This window comes from Tauraco erythrolophus, chromosome 5 (assembly GCF_009769465.1).
Source record: "Tauraco erythrolophus isolate bTauEry1 chromosome 5, bTauEry1.pri, whole genome shotgun sequence".
In the NCBI taxonomy this organism is placed as follows: domain Eukaryota; kingdom Metazoa; phylum Chordata; class Aves; order Musophagiformes; family Musophagidae; genus Tauraco; species Tauraco erythrolophus.
Genome location: NC_141469.1, coordinates 29,886,326 through 29,906,022, shown reverse-complemented (window position 1 = coordinate 29,906,022; position 19,697 = coordinate 29,886,326). Strand labels below are relative to the sequence as shown.

The following is a 19,697-nucleotide window of genomic DNA, read 5'->3' as shown; positions in this document are numbered from 1 at the left end:
GAAGAGCCTTTAGAGGATAAGCTGAATTTACATTGCTGGCTTGCAGACTGTTGACTGGCTGTTGACCTATGTTCCTGAGCTCCTGTGCTGTTTTATGAGAGTTGATTTGTACACCAGGAAGTGCATAAAGAATAGGAAAGGAAGAACCTTGCATCTGAAAGGAGGTTCTGGATTCCCAGTCGCTACCCAAGCCAGCCCATGGGATAGTATGTCCCATGGGTGTCAGGAATGCTTCAGTGTGGTGTTTTTGTTTCCTGCAAAGGAGGAAGCTGTACCTGCTGGCCAGTGCTCCCTCTATGTGCAGCCAGGTTGTGGTAATACTTGCAAGCTGCGTTGCTTGAAGAAAAGTCATTTTCCAGGTAGAGGATCTGTCAGAAGCCAGCTTCCAGTGTCTTGAGTATCTTGTTCTTTTCCAGGCAATAGATGCAGTCTAGGTGCAGCCCAGATACCCAGGTACCAGCTCAGCAATAGGGTGCAAATCAGGAACGCACTGCCGAAGAACCATAGTCTTGTCAAATAGCTGGATGCAGTACACCAGGGACCATCATTTGCCCCAGCATAGTGGGAAGAAGATAGTTCTGCAGTAACTAGCTTAGCTTGGAGCATGGCAGTCATTTGGCACTGGAACAAGCGTCTGCTAAGTCTAGGACCCCAGCAGTGACAGTGGAGTGGTGAGTAATCATGGGAAGAGCCTAAGGATATAAGAATATAGTGATCTTACTGCTCTCATCTGCTGGCAGTTAAAAAGGATTTTTTGACCTTAGGTTCACCCAGTGACCGTTACCATTTTCAGACTGATGGGTATGTTTGTCTGCTTTCAGCTTGTGTTCCTCTCCTTTTCACCATCCTCACTGTAAATGGGACCTCACCTGGGGATTTTCACCCCCACAGCACTTACTGTTGCGTCCCACTTAACAAAAGCTGGGGCAATGGCAGCTAATGCTTGATATTGTGAAGAGGGCTGATGTTTGAGAGACACTCTGCTCAGTGTTTCTTATTAAATAAGTAGCTCTCCTTGTAAAAAGGTCACTTGGATATCTAACACCCAGGTGACTTGCAGCCAACTGATGCACAGTCTGGGCTGGCCCTCAGGTTTGTGATGCCTGGGTAGCTCAGAAATCCAAGTCTGCCTCAGCAGATGAAATCTCTGTCAGCACTTTCTTTACTTGCCCTGCTTGGATGGAGGTGTGGTTCCAGGCAGCTTTCATCAGCTGTCTTCTCCATACTAGGCAACATCTGAGAGTTGATACGAACTGCAGACGTGTTTCAGCAGGATGCCACTGCTGTCTCTGCCCCGTAAGGAGCCAACCAAGTTTTGAGACCCTCCAGGGCAGGGGCAGTGCCTTGGTTTATTTGGGGACACAAGGTTCACTGTCCATGGAAGAGCAACCAAACTGACAAGAAGGCGGCCCTGTGCCAGCCTAGGACATCGCTTTTGATCAGCCATGACGTTTTTTATTCTCTGTGAAACAACTAGCAAAAGTATTTAATCTCAACAGAGACAAGCCAGGGCAGGTCAGGAGTTTATAAATTAACCTATTTGTACTTCTCTGCCCTGAAGTGGCATCAGGCTTTTCCTCTTGGAAGAGTGATTCCAACTTGCTCAATTGAGAGGAAAGCAGCCTGCCTCACCTCCCAACTGGGCTCTGGTAGCTCATCCAAGAAGAGAGCTTTAAGCGCATGGGAAGGGGTTTAAGATACAATTTCCCTTTCTCTTCTGTGTGTCAGGCTGAAACTCAAAAGTACTGTCACAGTGGTGAGTGTCAACATCCAGTTCTTAAGTGCTTTTCCAGTATATGTGTGTGTGTGTGTGTGTACATGTGTGCTGTAGCTGCTCAGGGAATGCGTGATTTGCTCTTGGGACTTGGGTGTGTAGAGAAGGCTCCCCACAAACGAGGGGTGCAGTTTGTGGTATGGAGAGGGGACTGATCTGCTATCAACTCCTCTAGCAGAATAATCTCACTGACAGCGTTTTGTCAATGCGCAGGGCTGCTTCATCCTACAATGATGCTTATGCAGAAGTTGTCCACCACCGCAGATTCTCAGCCCACTGGCTGGGCTGTGAAACCAACGGTCCCACACAAGTCTGGGTGGACCTGGACAGACTGACATCAAACATTTTGTGCAGAGACTTGTAAAACTTACAAAGTTGAGGTGCGAAATGTCTTGAGAGCTTGCCTGCATGCAGAGAAAGGGCAGACCTCCACCGCTGCCTTGCCCTAAGCAGTTGGGCAGCATCTCTGCAAGGGGCTGCCACGGCTCAGTGCTGGGCCTGAAGCTGTGTCCTTAAGTCTGGTATTTTGCTTGCTAGCAGTAAGCAATCCAAGTTAAGGTCGTGTTTGACAGTGGGAAGCCAGCTGGCTACTGACCGGCCTACACCCACCCAAGCCAGTGATACCAGAGTCGAGAAGGCTGCCCTGTCTCCATTCATGCCTCATGTCTCCATGAGGCATGTTAACATCAACAGACTGTTGCTGCTGGAGACAGGAGGACAAGACAGTGTCCTTGGCAGAGCTATGGGTACCAGAGAAGGTCCTTGGCAGGAACTGGCAGGTGCTTGCGTCTCCTGTGGCAGGGGCTGTGCCTCTGCAGCTTGTGCAGGAAGTGCCTCTGGGCTGTGTGGTCAGGGATGGTGTGAGAAACTTCCCTTGTGCAACCTCCCGGCCCATGCAATGTAGGGGAGCAACCACACAATGTGTGGGAGAAACCACACATGCAGCACAGTGCTGTCAGGGCACTATGTGTGATGCCAAAGTGACCCTACCTGAGCCTCGGTGAGGAAAGTTTGAGGGTTTGGGTTAGTGCACACTAGCTGTTGGCTCACCATGTCAAGCCCTATGGAGGATCTTGGAGCACAAAAGACATGAGCAGCATGTGACAGTGCCTGGTCTGCTTGCTGCACATGTGGCTGGGGGGCTCTGCATGCAGAGCATCCACAATCCTGCATGAGTAGCCAGCTGTTCCCTGAATTTGGGAGAAGATGGAATGTGCATGAGATGTGGGATTCATCTGTGTGCAAAAGGAAATACTCTATCACAGTGGAGGCTCAGCAATGCTGATTACTCAACCAATGGGAGCAGAGGGAAATGAGAGAGGATCTCTCGACGCAGCTGCAAGATGAGGAAACCATGGGGACACCCGTGTCCTTCGGCAGCATTCAAACAGACAGGAGGACCTGGCCTCCAGGCATGAACAGCAAGCAGGATAGCCACCACATAATGTGGAAAATGGGATGGAGCCTTCCTAAACTTAATGCCCTCACCTCAAAATCATCATCATCAGGATTGTTGAGTTTGATCCTGATTGCAACAACTCAAAGCATCAAGTTTAACACCTTGGGGGCAACAAGGAGGGAGTTAAACACTGATTGGGAAAGATCTACACTCACCAGAGGGTGAATTTTGGTTATAACATGGTTGGTCTCGATTAAAATGGGAGCTGCTATCAACTGTGGACTCTTCTGCGGTTATTTTTCTTCTTGCAGGAAATCCTGGGTGTTTAAAAAAAAATGAAATCCTTTCACTTGACGAAGTCACGGGGGGCTGGCCAGCAGCCAGGCACAGGGCTTGTATACGGCTCTGCCTGTTCTTCTCTACGAGCCCATCACTCCCTCCGGGGCACTTCTCCTGCTTGTGTTTCTGCACACTGTGAGAAGAGCCTTAGATCAGCTCTTCTGCTCAGTGTTTAGTTTGCCCTACATTCTGAGAAGGCCAGTAATGTCTTAAGACCTGCTGTAGTCTCCGAACATAAAACCCCCCTTTGTTGGCGGGAGGTTGACTTGACTGAGCCGCATGATCAGTCAGGTGACAATACTGGGCACAAAACCGGAGGAGAATGAACAGCTGGATGTAGGAGATTAGCTGGTGATCTTGCCTTTTGACAAGCTGTGTTACTCCTCAGGAGAAAATGAGTGCCTGGCCCTCTCCTCTGCTTTGGAGCTTCACCACAGCGTGTTTAACAGGTAAGTCCTCCTGAAGCAGCGTTTCTCTTCGCTGGCAGAGCACAAAGGTGGGTAAAGCCATAATGGGCTTGTGAAAGCGATGGGCTTCACCGGCTCAGGGTGCTGCAGAAGCGGGGTGGAAGGCAGGAAGGGAAATAAGTGTTGAAAGATAGGTGGTGTTGGAAGAACATGGTAAAAATAAAAACTTGCTTTTACAAGGCTGGGGGGAAGGAAGAAAAATAGAGTTCTATTAATCTGCATATTGAGGATTTGTAGTGGCCCCTTCATGGCTTTATCCTAAACCCCAAGGAACGGGATGCCCCAGTAGGTTCACTTTCTTGGGGTGTTTTGGTAACTGGCTCTTCATAAAAGAGAGAGCATATATAATCATGTCTCTATCTGCTCTTCTCCTTGTTCTTCTCATCCTTTTTTATGCTTACCTATCCAAGAAAAAAATAATCTGCATTCTTATAGTTAGTTTTTTGCTATGTAAACTATTGCTATAGTTTATATTTTGCTATATGCAAAACTTGTTGCACTTCAGATCATGTACCTTCCAGGACAAGTCTGGCCATGCGCTACTGGAAGCTCCTTGGGGTGAGATGCTGCTCTGCTCCCTTCTCACTGCAGTCCACCTACATTTGGGGTTTGAATGCTGCCAAGGGGCCTGCAGCCATCTCCCTTGTTGGAGTATGAACCCGTCAGCCCTGCTAGAACAATTCGTATTTTACAGAGTTCCATGGCAAGGGGCAAAACTGCTTAGAGCAATTACCTGCCCAGCCTCATTTAGCTCTGTGCATCCAGGGCAGCCTGAGCACGTAACAAGGCACGAGCCATAGTCTGGCACTCATGAAATCAAACAATTTGCAGAAACTCTCCATTTCAGGAGCTAATTATTCACCTGTTGAATTCACCAAAGATGGTGGTTATCTTTACCTAGATCTGTAACTGCTGACTTGGTTGTGTTTTGTTTGGCTTAAAGGATTAGTTTTTCGGAATGGCACGCTGTGCAGTTGTGCAAGACAGAGAGAAGAAGAAATAAGGGACTGTCCATTCTATTTCTGCATCTTGTGAGTTCCTGGCCAGCGTCCGTGTGCCTCACAGGTCACAGGGCTGTCTGCCTGATAAACCAGGGAGGATTAGTTCCGTAGTTAAGAGTTCAGTAACATCCCTGACATCTTCAAGGCTTTTGGAGTGAAATATCATGTAGGCATCACAGAGAAACCCATCCTTGAAATGTCCCTGGAGATATTCTTGTTGATTCACAGTGCCCCTAAAAAAAAAAGTCTCCAGAAAGTGAAATCCCCGCTCCCTGGCATAGGCAGTGCAAATGCAGGAGAGAAAATGGTCTGATGCAGCTAAGGCTGAGTATTGTTTTTTCACACCTATGATACTATAAATGGTAAAACAAAACATCACCTGTTTTTATTACTTGCTCAGAATGATTTTTTCCAGCTTCACTACTTTTTTTTTTCTTCTCCAGAAGTTGTTTAAATTAATTTATAAAGTACTGGCTACTGAAGTTTTGCAAGCAGCAATTTAATGGCTATTTTAGTGACATGTTATGAAAAGGTATTTTCAATTTTTTTGAAAAAAAAATTCCATCTTAACAGTACCACTGTTTAACACCAGAACCAACCAAGGAAAGCTGATGAAGAGGCAATATTCAACTTAAAAAAAACCATTTTTTAAAAACCCAAACAAATAAACAACAAAATTCAGCCAGTTGTGTGCGTTCCAAGGTATTTAAATGCACTATGGTGTCTCTGGCTGGCAGAGCTGAGCAAACGCTGGGGACAGGCTGCTCTGGGAGACCAGACTTTGATCCCAGTGGTCCTTCTGAGAGCTTTTCCCAGGGGAACCTCATGGTGCCCTTGACTTACTGCTGGTGTTTCCTTTGAGATTAGTTTAATAAAACCCAGGACTGACTGGGCTCCTCGCCAGATGCGAGGAAAGAAAACCAGACTGACATCAGCCCTTAAGGCAAGTGAGTCAGACAGGGGAAATTGTGCATCTCGGTCCTGGGTGGAGGCATGGCCAAGCTAGCAGTGTCCTCTGTGGATGCTGCAGAGCTGCTCTCCTTGCCTAGGACCAACGTTGGCATCTCCAGGTCACTTGGATTTGGACTTGGGGCAAACAAATATGCCACAAAAGGACCACTGTTAAATTCAGTGGCTGTTTTGGGGTCTATAGCAAGAAAATATGGGCAGTGGCCCAGACAGCTGGGTGCTCATCTGCTTTACTCAATAGTTACGGAAAGAAGGGGCTTTTTGCCCTCTGCAGAGTACAAAGCAGGCAGTATGCAACAGGAAGGAGCACTCTCTCTCCTCGTGTGATTGCAACTTTGCAAGGACTCTTTTATTCAGTGTCCTGATTTTGCTGTAGAAATTTAACTAGAGCTATTAATCAACTTGGCCTGTGTGGTGGTGTTCACACCATGGCAGTGCTAAATGCTGGTACCCATGGTGCCCAGCCTCGTGTGGTATAGCCCAAATTGAGAGAGAAATCAAAGGCTGGGGGAGAAGCAGGCTTGGGAAAAAGCCTGCAGGAACCTGGAGGTCTGCAGCCACTTTGTACTTGTGCTGTGCCCCCTCTGAGTCTCCAGCTTCTCATCCTGCTCATGTCCTTCCTTGTCCACGTCTTGCTGTTGGGTGTCAGCTGTGCTCTTTGGGCTCCTCAAAACCTGTAAAGCAATTTCTTAGAACATTCCTTTTATTTTCCCTGACAACAGCCACCTGATTTCAGCAGGCCCACTTGCTGTGGTGGCTTAGCAGGTGTGTGCTGGTTGTGAGTGCATAAACATCACATGATTGACCACAGTCGTGTACTGATGCTGTTTGAAGTCGGATGTGCTCAGAAGCTGCAAATCCCTGCCCTGAGTTTCCCGCCCAAGCTGATGTGACGTTTGCTGTGGCAGGAGCTGGCTATTTTGTTTTTCCTTAGTTGACTTAGTACCACACTGCTAAATTAAAACCAATTTGTGAATTCTCATGTTTAGTTTTATGGGTCTCTCCTCCTTTCGGAGACTGGAAGACATTTGCATGGTTGTGTGCTGAGAGATGGCTTTCACCAGCAGATACGTAGTGGACTGAAATGCTATCACAGCAAAACAACTTGAACTGCAGTAATATCCCTTTTCTCTGAAGATTACAGCTGTCCCTGCTCTGACGAGGGAATTTCAGAATCAAAGCAAGTCTTGGCCTGCAGGTTCTCCTCTGGTTACTGGATGTATCTCCAGAATAGCTTAAAAAAAAATGATCTCCTAAATCTATGACTTTTCTTTGCTGATCCTTTTAATGGAGATGGGATAAACCAGCCAGCTACTTGACAAGCATCTTAAATCAGATTGTCGTGGAATCTCGGGGTAAACTGTCTCAAGGAGCTGCCACTAACAAAATTGTTTCAGGCAATTCTCACACCCTTTTATCTTGGAGTCAGACCTCCTGGACATGGGTATCTACCCAGTTGTGGCCTTGAGGACCTTCTAATTTATTTCCTTGATAAGTTTCTCATGTGCCAGGGATGCTCAGAAGCTGCCAATGCTGTGTGCTTCCTTGTTTCTGTATTGCTCTGAAGCAGGACATAGCAGAAAGAAGTTTCTGGACATTGAGCAACAGAGGTTACGCAGTTGGTGAAGACCTAATGGGAAGCCTCTGTTAAAGAGAGAACAGTAATTTAACCTCTAATGCTGTTTTTGGTTTTGTTTTTGGTTTTTTTTCTCTTAGGTATTGCTTTAGGCCAGACAACCAACACCCCGATCCCTATTACATCAACCCCAGTGCCTCCCAGTGCAACCACCACCCAGGTCCGTATTGTATCTACCTCAGTGCCTCCCAGTGCAACCACTGCTGCAGCCTCTGCTCCCTCAACTGCCTCTGCAACACTCTTGGCTGGAGTGGTATCAACCACTGCAAACCTTGTCATGTCCACGGCAGCATCGTCTGCTGATCCAAGCACAGAAAATCCTGCTCAGACTGTGCCTGCCACCACAGATGTGACCGTCCTCATCTCTGGCAGCACAGCCACCTCTCAGGCACCTACAGGACCAGCCCTGTCCACCAGCACCCCAGCATCCTCTCCAGGTGTGACTATGTCTCCTGGGGTTCCATCAGCAGCTCCATTCCTCACCACCACCAAGCCCTCGAACTGCAGCAGAGTGAACATGACAGCCTGTGCCCGCTGCTCCCCAGGGACGTTTCCCAGTGAAGGTAAGAGTCCTTGCCCATTCTGGCTTTCATGTTAGGTGGTAAAAGTGACTTTTCAAGGGAGGTGAAACCAGCACATATTCTCTTATTGGAGGCTTGGACAGACAGCAGGAATGGGAGTTAATTCTTGCAGCTTCCCAAGGAGGATGAAGAAGCAGTAAGGTTGTGGCTGCAAAGAGTAACACAAGTGCAACCTGATTTATTGGCAGGAGGATGTTGTTTTGAGAGGTGGTGCCAAATATAAGGGCAGCTTCCAACTCTCTGTCTTAAATGTTTGAAAGAGAATCTCTGCTATAGAAACAGCCTTTTCACTTGGGCTTGAATCAACCTCTGGTGTGGTCAGGAGCACAAAATATTACCTCTTCCAGAAGTTATTTATGTGTTGTAATGTGGTTGGTTTGGTTTTTTTTAAACACCACCACTCCAAACCCAAAAAACTCAAATAAAAAAAAAAAATCCATAAAATACAAGCCATGTACTTCTCGCTTACTTGCCTTGCTGCAGGGCACTTTTAAAAAGAGGAAGCAGCTCTGCTGCTTTAGGGTAAATCCGCAGAGGATGGGAGGTAATTCCCACCTCCCTTGTGTGCAAGATATTCCTCCAGAGTCTTCTCTAGCACGTGCTTGGTTGCTGCAAGTTGGTGGGACGGCAGGTCTGGTGTGTGCAGCTACTGCAAATCCCACCCCATTGCTCTGTGTAGCTCGGATTTATTTTGTGGAACAGAGAGGGTGAGTTTGTGTCTGGTGAGAATGCCATGGTGCCTGTGCTCAAAGAAAAGCTGTTACTGCTTAAGGGTTTTACTCTTCAGTTCTGTTTCCTACAAGCCTAAATTATCAGCAATCCAAAGGAGTATGTTGGGTTTTTTCTTTTTTGTTTGTGTGTTGGAGGGAAAACAAGGAAAACCCTCCTGGCCCCTCCAATTAAAAGAGGAAAAAGCAGTTGTCTTAATTACCATATTGATAGATTTGAGACCTTAGATGATCTTATGGCTGTTCTTCAGCTTCCTAACGATGCACAGCAGCATCATTAGCATTAATATTACAGTTTCAACCCTCTAAGACTGTCTTTCTGGAGGGATTGTATCCCACTTCTGCATTCATGGCAGTGACCTGTCCCTGACAAGCAGTGGACTTTAAGTCTCAGTCCTGATTCTGACCTTTTTGTTCTGATTTAGGCACCTCAAGCTGCTCGTGCTGTGCTGAGGGCTCATGCACGGACCCCAGTGCCTGCACCTCCTGCCCACTGGGCCACTACCAGCCCGAAAGTGGGCAACTGTTGTGCCTACCTTGTCCACAGGGGAGCTATGCCAAGTAAGTGACTGAGCCCCTGGGCATGGGGTGGTGGATGCTCTCCCTCAAAACACTTCCCAGCCAGAAAAGTCTCCTCCTTTGGGCTAAGGGAAAAGTGCTGTTGTCGTGGTTTAACCCAGCTGGCAACTAAACTCCATACAGCTGCTCACTCCCCCACCCCCAGGGAATGGGGAAGAGAATGAAAGGGGAAAAGGGAAAAAGACCTGTGGGTTAAGAAAAATTTAAGACTAGTAATAATAATATATGTGTGTATATATATGTATAATGATAATAATATACACGAACAAGTGATGCACAGTGTAATTGCTCACCACCTGGTGACCAAGGCCTGGCCCAGACTAGTGATCCTGAAACAGGTAAGTCCCAACACTGCAATCCTGGATGAGCGAGAGGCCCAAAAACAGAGAGAGCAGTCCAAGTCTGAGCAAAAACCCTCCTTTCTGGTCAACTCTTATTTTTATACTGGGCATGACGCTGCATGATATGGAATACTCCATTGCCCAATTTAGCTCTCAATCCTAAGTCTCAGTTCAAATCCTAAGGGGAGTTGTGGACCCTCTGTCCCAGCCATGCTCCCCCCCAGCCTGTTGTGCTCCAGCACACTGGCAAGAACACGGGAAGCTGAAAAGTCCTTGAGGTCCCAGTACCAACTACGAACATCAGTGCACTATCAATGTTCTTCTCAGAACAAGTCTCAGAGTAAAACCAAAACACAGAGCTCTTCTAGCTGCTAAAAAGAACAACTAACTCTATCCCAGCTGAAACCAGGATAGCTGCCAGGGTGGCTTCTCAATTGGAAGTGCAGGGTTTTGCATCCCCAAGAGGAAAAGGAGCCCTGGACTCAGTGTCCCAGCACTCACTCATGGTGCAAACATTGAGTGGTGGCAGCAAGAGGCCACGTGCTCCCCAGCTTCTTGCAGGGCTCTGTGGCGAACTGGATCAGGGACTTTGTTCACTGCAAAGCCAAAACAGCTACGTGCCTGTTAAAATAACCTACAAGGAGTCCAGACCCTGGAGAAAGTCCCAGGCTGCCCCTCAACTGTGCTTTAGAAGAGCTGCCCGTGGGGCAGGTAGAGGTGTGTAGGTGTGTGCCTCTCCAGCACTGCTAAATTCTTCTCACCAGGAAACCCTGGCGTTGGGGTGCTTGTACTGTGGGCTTCTCCATGGCACCTCTAGTTCTCTGTGGGCTGCCTTTTTTTTACCATGGTCTTTTGTATATATTAGAAAGGAATACGGGAGGGTTTTTTTTGATGTAGGGACACTTGGGAGTGAGGTGTGGGGTTCACCTCCTCAGCTTTTCTCTGAGATATCTCTGGCCAACTGGCTTCATTCTGAGCTTTGCCCAGTTACTTTCTATATTTTTGCCCAGTTACTTTGCTATTTTTGTCGTCTCCAAGGGATCTTACTACATCTAAGTTTCTGGCAACTAAAGCAACATCCTCAGCTGATACAATGTGGAAAAGCCAACAAGACACACAGCCCAGCTGTGCGATTTTTCCCTTGTCCTGGGGACACTGTGCAAGTGTCCTCTGGCTGCGGGGGCGCGTGCACGTGCTGCTCTCACCAATTCCCATTGTGTTTTCCCTCGGAGTATCCGATGTCTTCTGCAAGCAACCAGTAGGTTTTGCCCTCCGGCAGCTGCAAGGACAGGAGGGGTGGCGAGAGCTTCCCGGGACCATATTCCCTGCACAGTGGCTCCGTTTGAGTCAGCCTAGGGAGGGGGAACAAAACCCGGCCGTGGCGAAGGGCGACCTGACCGTACAGTTCATCTGCAGCGCCCCCCAGTTTGAAGCCCCCAGCTCCCTCTTCCATGCCCCTCCCTTGCTGTTTGTGTTGTGAGGACCTGCCTTACCTTATTTCCCCAAAAAACGCTTTAAAAAAACCCAATCAGGATCAGTCCCCAGGGCACTGCACAAAGGCTCCTGTTGGGATGTCCTGTCTCCTGTTTGCATGTGCCAGGGTGGGAGGGACACACCAGGAGAAGGGGGGATGCAGAGCAGAGGAGAGGGGGTTCGGCGGGCGCAGCGTGTGCACGGCCATCTCCATGGCAGCTGCCCGGGCCTCAGGGCTCCGATGGGATCGTTTAACATTTTTGTGGTATTTGGAGAATCCTGGCTCTCCTGAGCTTTGAGTTGCTCTGACTGGCGCAGGCCCTGTTTTGGTTCATTTTAAGCAAAGCATTTGCTACATTTCCAATTGATTTGTATGTTTTTCTGCAAATCTTGCTCAGCTCTGGGGTTTCTGAAGGAATTAAAGAGTGTGTCCTTGTTTTCCTCCAAATCATCCCTGAATATGTTAACAAATTCTTATACTCGCATCCTCGTGGTTGGGGATTTGACCCTGTTAGTGCTGAATGCAATACCTTTCCTCTTTCTCTGCTTTTCCCCCTCTTCCTCCCCCTCCTCCCGGAGGTCTGACATATTACATCCCCTTTCCCACAGTCCCTGTTACTTGAGGTCAGGACTCTCACACATCACTGCCTGTGGTTTAGCTCCTTTTTTAGCTCCTGAGTGGCCTGACTCTTAACAATGGAGCAGCTCCTTTTAAAATTGCTGATGGCTGCTGAACATCAAGCACCTTTCCAATTCAATTCAATTTCCAAGTGTGGATTTAAAAGCCTGACTCTAAACCAAGGACTTAAAGCCTGGTTACAACACATTTTTCAAGACCCAGATTTCAGACTCGGAAACCCGTTCCTTTCCGTATAGCCCACAGGCACAGGATGTCTTTAGTGTTAATCACAGAATCATAAAATCATTTAGGTTGGAAAAGATCTTTAAGAGTGAGTTCAACTGTAAATGTAACACTGTCAAGTCGACCAGACTTCTGTAATGAGGCAGAAATTCTGTAGTAAGGCAGAACACTTATTTCTTTCACTGGACCTTTAACACTCAGGCGAGTTCAAGTTGTTTTCCTGCCTCAACTCCTTCATTAGAATTACCCTATTTCTGGACTTGTTAGTGGAACAAAGAGTTGTGCTCTGCCCTCTCGTCTTCGAGTGGGTAGAGGCTCGGGTGACCGAAACCAGCACTCTCCTCTGCTCCCTTCCCTCCCAGCTTCACAAGGAGCACCACATGCCTTCCCTGCCTGCCTGGCCATTATGCTGATGAGTCTGGGGCTGCAGCCTGCAGAGCGTGCGAGAAAGGTAGGCTTTGATTTGTGCTCAACCCAAACGCGTTTTTATCAGGCTACGTGATGGTTTTTTTCCCCCATGGCCAGATGCAATTACCAGGTAACTTAAAAGCACCGAAGAGTAAACAGTTGATTTTGTTCAGGCTGAAAATAGAACAGCAGATCTGTTCCTGTTCTGTTATTGATGTTTTTATTAAAATGAAAAGAACAGATCTCAGAGTCATGCTTCTGTTTGCAACAAGCTAATACTAACACAGCAATGAAAGCCTTTTCCAGAAAGTCAGGAAAGAAGGTTTATGAAATTCAGTTACAGAATGAGGGGAAGGAGGGTGTCAGGAGAATAAAGTATTTCCCTATTTTTAATGGTGCAAATGAGTCTAAACCATCTTTGTTTTCAGTTAGGCAACCTTCCGCAGTCTGAATGCTAAGTGTAATACTCTCCTTTTTCCCCAGACATTAAAAACTGGATTTTCAGCGAGCTACATTGCACCTGGCTAATGCAATATGAGCCTGGTACGATGCGTTCGCAGGCAGTGTGACAACGTGTTCAAAACAGACTAGCATTTACTTATTCAAAAAACTTCATTAGCACAGGCACTGCAGCAGCTATTCTGTACACAGATGAAGTGCTTCCAAATCTGCCCACCAAACTGTTTGGCTGGTTCTTGGCTATCTCTTGCTAAGTTTGGGAGGAAAAAAGTCCTTAACTGGTGACAGCACTGCGATATGTCACTCCCTTTACTCAGCAAATTTGAACGCTGTGTTAGACCACAGAGGAGTCTGTGGGGGTGGCCCCGAAATCATGCAGTTATAAATTCTAAAAGTTCCTTTTTCCTTTCAGGGAGAGGGAGGTTGGTTTGTTTTCATCCTGCTCTGCCACAGCCTCTGCCGCTTGTTGCAGATCTGGGCTGGTTTGAAGGGCATGAGGCAGATCTTCCCCACACCACTTCAGCTCCTCTCTGAATGAAGGCATCTTAGTTCTGTCCCATGTGGACCCCTGGCAGTGAACAGTGTTGGGTGTCATCAGGCACGTTCCCAAACCTGCCTCAGCTCCCAGGCGATGTTCTCCTGCCTTTAGAGGTTCCTGTTGGTGTGGCAGGGACTCGCAAGTCAGGTCCTGCCTGCCCCCCCTGGCCAGGCCATGGGTATTTCAGGACATTTCATTCCTTGTTGTGCTTTGGGGAAGGGTCTGTATGTGCCCTTTGTGGTCCCGGTGGTGCAGGGAGAGAGTAAAAGGTGGATTGCTGTGCTGAGCAGAGCCAGCCTGGTTGGTGGGTCTTGTGTCCTTCCTGTTGGGGGGGCAGGAGATGCACCCCAGACTTCCTGAGGTGGGGGAACCCCTGAAGGGGTGGGGGTGACTGGAGGGGTTTCCCCTGACCAGAGACCTGCTCCAGCTGAATAACCCAGGAGCTGACACTGGGATCACCTATTTCAGCTTCATTCCTGTTCAGCCTGTCATGCTGGGAAGGTTGTATCAGGTCTCTCTGTCTCCCTGGCAGGGTTCGGATGTGAGTGATACCAGGGAAACCTGCCTGAGCCCCCCATGCTTCCCTCAGCTGCAGCAGAGGTCATTAGGAAATTTTGTAATGTTCTTTCAGGGCTTTTGACAAATAGAAAACCAAATGTCCTGAATTAGCCCATGAAATGCCACCTGAAGCGTGTTGTGCAGAGTTGATTTGGTTGCTTGTAAAATGGAGTTGAGCAAATATACAACGATGTGGGGCAGTGACGGTGGAGGGAAGACCCTGAAGCCTTACTCTTCTCTTTTTCAGGCTACTTCAGCTCCAAGCAAAATGCAGTTTTTTGTCTGCCTTGCCTGCCTGGATCATTTTGCAAGTAAGAAGTCTACTTGTGGTGCTGGCTATCAGGTGGACACAGAGGGGTGGTTTTCTTTTAGCCACTGAGCTAGAAGACCCAACATAGTGGCTGAAGACAGGTCACCTGCCTCTTCAGCTGGCGGGACGTTGGTGCTGAGCCCCGGTGAGAGAGGGATGGTGTGATGGAGGGGAGGATCCTGGCTGGATGTGGAGGTACCTTGGGATGAGGTGGTAGAGCATCAGCTTGCAGCCCACCTCTGCCATCCCCCCAGCTGACGTCGCTGCGTTGCATGGGCATTACACACCACTGACAGAAAAACAGATGCTGGTGCATGGGTTGAGCTGAGTGTCACTCTGGGTTTTGTAGGTTTAAGCTGATGGTTTGTCTGTCCTGAGTCGAGATGTGCAGAAGGCAGGGCAGTAGCTAAACTACCCCTGCTGTGCTGTCACCTTCAGGGTGGTGGGAGAGGTGATGATGGGGGTACCTTGTGATGGGCTCCACACCCTGCTGTGTAGGGATGCCTGCACGGAGGTTGCAGAGTCTATATCCAAATCAGGTGAATTGGCATGTGAATACTTACCTTCCTTCTGACCTCGCTCATCCATGTTATGCAGCAGATCTCTGCTGAAATTTGATTAAATTGCCAAAAGACCAAATCCAGGGCTTTACCAGGCTGTATCTCTAGTCTCTCTCCCCAACTCCTTTCATTACCCTTTGACCTGTTCCAGCCAAGTTTGCTAAGGAATAGTGACTTCTGGGGTAGCAAGTTCCTTTAAGTTTCATGCAAGTAAGAGGACAGAAATGCCATTATGTACCCAGCTCTAATTAGACATGGGAGAAACCACACTGCAGAGAGACACTGTGAATGGCCACAAAATGGCGCAAAAGCTTTGTTCTTGGTACACGCTGGAGATTTCAGATGTAACAGAGCTGGCTTTGGTGGGCTTGGCTGGTCTTGGAGGTGCTTGTCCTGCAGCATGGTCTGTCTCCTCTCCCCTCCCCAGCACCAACAGCTGCACGGAGTGTCTGCCTTGCCCCGGTGGGCATGAGGCTCTTCGGGAGGCATCAGAGGGGTGCGAGCCTTGTCTGCCAGGTAACTTCTGCAGTGGAGGGTGGGGGGGGGCTGTGATAGCCCAGCTGGGAACATACGGCTTCAGCAGGAAAGATTTCTTCCTGAGACTCGTCTCCCTTGCCCCAGTGGACCCTGGGAACACGAGGTGGCCTGAGGCTGGGAAGCCACAGTGGCAAAGGGCACAGTCAATGAGGGGAACTGAGGAAATGACTCTGCTCCTTGTGTTGCTGTCTTAAATAACACCAAACCACAGTGGGTGAGTCAGGGTGAGAGCAGAGCTCCCCACATTCCCACAACCACTGATGGAGAACCTCCTCTGCAGGGAGAGCACCAGTGATTTCTTGTAGTCGAGTTGCGTTTTAAACACGCAGAAAAGCATTTACTGCTTTGAGACCTGGGACTTCTGTGACCCATGGTTCCCACAAAGCTTGGGAAACTGAGTCGTGCTTTAAACTTTGCTCAGCAAGTTTCAAACAGCTGGAAAAGGTGTTTGAATCCAGAATTAGAGAGGATGGAACACTGCTGACCTCCAGCTCCAACCTTCGCTCTGCTTCAGAACCAGAGGTCACTACTATAAACCCGTCTCCCACCATACTCCTACTTACAATTACTCTATTTGCCAAGATCTAACCCCAGATATCCTCTGGTCCCTCTGTCCTTGTTTGTTCTGTCCTGCCCCTTTGCCACCGAGAAAAGACCAAAGTCCAGGCTCAGCTTTTGCTATGCACATGAAGTATTTAATGGTCTTTCTCCTCGTGGCTTTAAAGTTGAATCATCCATATGCAATTATGAAGGCTCAGGTGTCTAGTCCCAGACCTTAATTTTGTGCTTATTTGCTATTTTAGGTATGTTCAAAGGTCCCAGTGACAACAAATGCAAGCTCTGCAGGACGGGAGAATACCAGTTACAGCAGGGCAAGGAGAGCTGTGACCTGTGCCCAGAAAATCACTACTGCCCTGTGAGTCTCCATCAGCTGGTTTGTCAGCCTGGATTAACAGATATAGCTGTCCTGGGGCAAGCTAAACACACTTCAATTAACGGCATTTTTATCTGAGCATCTTTCCTTTCCTTAAACAGAGACAGAGCCCTGATAGGGGGAGATGGTTAAAGTTGTGACACCGGGAGTGCGGCTTTGTGCCACCCCTGGAGCTGCCCGGTCTCACTGGGCCATCGGGGGAAGGCAGAGGATAGTGTATCCGTTAATGAGGGGGTTTGATGCATGGATGTGCTGTATCATGACACCTGCACTTCACCCTACTCTGAGTAACACTACGGGGCAGACGAGCTGAATTTAATGACCGCATGTTAATTTCTTGGTTATTTTTCTTCTGTTTTTTTTCAATGCTGAAGTGTCACCTCCCTTCGCACTAGCTGCTTTCTGCAGTCTTCCCTGTTTGCTGGTGCTGAGCAACTTCTTCTTTTGGGCAGAGTCCAGATGTGAACCCGGTCAAGTGCCCTCCTGATGCCTTCTGCCCCGCGGGCAGCACTGAGCCAGTGTACTGCATGGAGATCTTTCTTTACAAGGCAGGGGACTCCTGCCAGCTTACTCCCCTGATGGTCGTTCTCCTGGCTGCCTTCTCAGCAGGTAAGTGTCGGTCTTCTCTGTCCCCTGGTAAAACTAGACACCCCTCTGGAGATGCGTGCCTTCGTGTTATGCCAGCAGTGTTCTCTGGGTGGCGTATTTTATGTTTCTGGAAACCTGGATTTCTAACAAAGGTTGGTTTCAATGCCAATGATAATCCTTTCCCCACTTCGAAGGAGGGATGTTGCTGTATTTGCTCTGAAGGAAGGTTAGCAGAACACTGAATGTTGTTTGTCCTTGGCAAGCAGGTGAGAAAATTCCCAAAACAGGAATTTCTTGGATGCCCCAAAAGTAGGAAAAGACAATTTCTTTTTGGTATGAGACTTTGTTTCCTAAAAGCATTCCCCACTGTAACTCCAGCCTCAGCATCCAGCAGGATCAATGCTGTAGTGTACCTTGTAACCAACAGAAGACAACCAGAACCTACTGAATACGTGGAGCATCCCTCATCCTAGATGCCACCTGCTGTAACTAGTTCATTAGGGCAAAAAAACAATGGTGGGGGATGAGCTTTTCCACCTGGAGCTACACCAGGAATACTTGTTCCAAAACACTGAATATGCATTTGTAGTCATAGCAAAGGAAAAAAAATAAGAGTTTAATCAAAATTTAGGGGAGGTTCAATCAGACGTAACAGTTATGATGCAAACAAGCAACTCTTACTGCTATGGATTGCAGAAAGGGCGGAACAGCAAGCGGGGAAGAGGGACTTGTCTCCTGTGTGCAGGCAGGTGAACAGAAACCCCAGTGCAAGTGCTGCTTATGCAACCAGCTCTCTTGACACAAGATTTTAAGTCATAGAGATGACTAAGTCACAAGAGGATAAGGAATTAGAGCCTCATATCCATGGGTTTCTCTGTTTTAAGCTCAACACTTACGTGCCTCCTGAAGACTCGTTCTCCAGTCCAGCTCACTGCTATTAAAAGACACTGGGGAGGCAAAATAGATGTGTTACTCCCTGCAATGAACAAGAGAGTGCGAAGCTGCTTCTCCGACAACAAAGCAGGGCTGGTTGTTCTCATCAAACTCCTCTCCTGGCATCTGAGGAGAGGACCCCATGGATACATAGGAGGAGGAAAGGGCTGGAGGGGCTGTAGCAGTAGCAGCACTGGTAGACTGCTCTTCTCCAGAGGGCTGAAATGTCCTGGTGGGAGCGGATGAGGGTTGTTCTCACAAGCTGTGGCTTGGAACTGCCTGAAAGCTCCTCCGCTGGCCCATATCCCCTTGTGCCAGGCTGTAGTCCAAAAACCTGCCAAAGCAGATGCCATCTGAAGTGAGTATTAATTAGAAAAAGCAGATTAAAATGAAGCATATAAAAAGCCCGTCCACATCACGACAATGGCCCATTAACCAGCATTTCTGATAAACAACTCTGAGGGTCACGGAACAACATTCCTTAGTGAAGTCCTGCCTGTCAAAGAGCTTGCTCAGAAGAGGGATAAAAGAACCAGCCCACACAGGAAACTGCGAGTGTTTCTCGGCTGGTCTAACGGATCAGTTGTTTACCAGGAGACTGTCTGCTCACACAACCTACATTTGGACGTATTTGTCTGGCCATATTGCATCACAGCGACAGATTTGTGCTCTTCTGTTAAGATCCATTTTCCCTGATTGATTATGCTTCTGCCAGAAACAAACAAACAGAATGTCACAGTACTTGATATTTGCCAATTATTTCCATGTCTATGCTCAACCTAAAAGTAATTTTTCCTGACAGTCCTGATGTCAGTCTAGACTCAAAGTTAATCCAGGTCAGTCACTACTTGCGTTCAATGTAGGCACTGCACAGAGCAAACTCATTTCTCAACGAGATCCTTCAGTGGGATCTGCAATGGACAAGATGCCAAGTGGAAAATAACAGCTGCACAGAGTAAAGGGGAGTAGGAAAGCAAATTAGTGAAATAATTCAGTAAAACCTGTTGTTATTCCCTGCAGCTTCCAGAGTAAAACTGAAATGCTGAAGTTGAATATTTATTATTACAGCTAGCCAAACATTTCTTTTTTTTGTGTGTGTGTGTGCGGAGTATGTAGGAGAAAAAACCCTTGTTTTACCAGAAGAGATTATTTGAGAGTAAAACATCACCTAATGCTTTACCTTCCCATCTGAAAATAACTGCCCTTCCTTACCTTCCAGGTGGGATTCTTGCCATCTTTCTAATAATTCTGAGAAGAAGGCACGAATACAGCAAGAAACCATTAAAGTCTCTGTTGCTACCCAGAGGCTCAGGACGACACACCACTTACGGGGGGACTGAGCACACAGAACCAGTCTATGCTGGCTGGTAGCACAGGACATGCTCTCAGCAACCACCTGCTGCGTTTTGCCATGGGGCAATACAGCTGTGTGTGTACGGGGAAAATTGTTTAATTGTGAGCAACCTCTTTCTGTACAGCTAATATAAGTGCTGTGAAATAAAACTCAATTTTTGAGTTGTGGCTACTTGTGCTAACTCACTCAGCTGCCTGCTCTACTAAAATGGACTGATGGAAAAAGTCTTCCCCTTTCAATTCCTGGCTTCGTTCACAAGTAAATATTTTTCTCCTTTCCTCAGGATAACACTCCAGCAAACAGTTATGTGTCTCTCTCCATTTCAGCAGTCAGCTCAACAAACTGAGTGAGGATTGACTGCTCCAGCTA

General features: G+C 47.8%; 1 protein-coding gene across 1 annotated transcript; it reads left to right on the top strand.

The window, feature by feature from the left end:
• The first annotated feature begins 3,786 nt into the window (after positions 1–3,786).
• Positions 3,787–19,442, top strand: LOC147528705 (uncharacterized). The gene is made up of 9 exons (XM_086612098.1): positions 3,787–3,961; positions 7,666–8,148; positions 9,320–9,455; positions 12,512–12,600; positions 14,360–14,423; positions 15,410–15,498; positions 16,323–16,435; positions 16,906–17,062; positions 19,194–19,442. The coding sequence occupies exons 1-9, from the start codon at positions 3,907–3,909 to the stop codon at positions 19,343–19,345; spliced, it is 1,338 nt and encodes a 445-aa protein (XP_086468224.1). The 5' UTR covers positions 3,787–3,906; the 3' UTR covers positions 19,346–19,442.
• Positions 19,443–19,697: the final 255 nt, after the last annotated feature.

Excerpts from the sequence above, each read along its gene's own strand:
- LOC147528705 (XM_086612098.1), top strand. The coding sequence starts at position 3,907 with ATGAGTGCCTGGCCCTCTCCTCTGCTTTGGAGCTTCACCACAGCGTGT. Across the intron at positions 16,436-16,905 it reads CAGAAAATCACTACTGCCCT|AGTCCAGATGTGAACCCGGT; the intron begins GTGAGTCTCCAT and ends TCTTTTGGGCAG. Across the intron at positions 17,063-19,193 it reads CCTGGCTGCCTTCTCAGCAG|GTGGGATTCTTGCCATCTTT; the intron begins GTAAGTGTCGGT and ends CTTACCTTCCAG.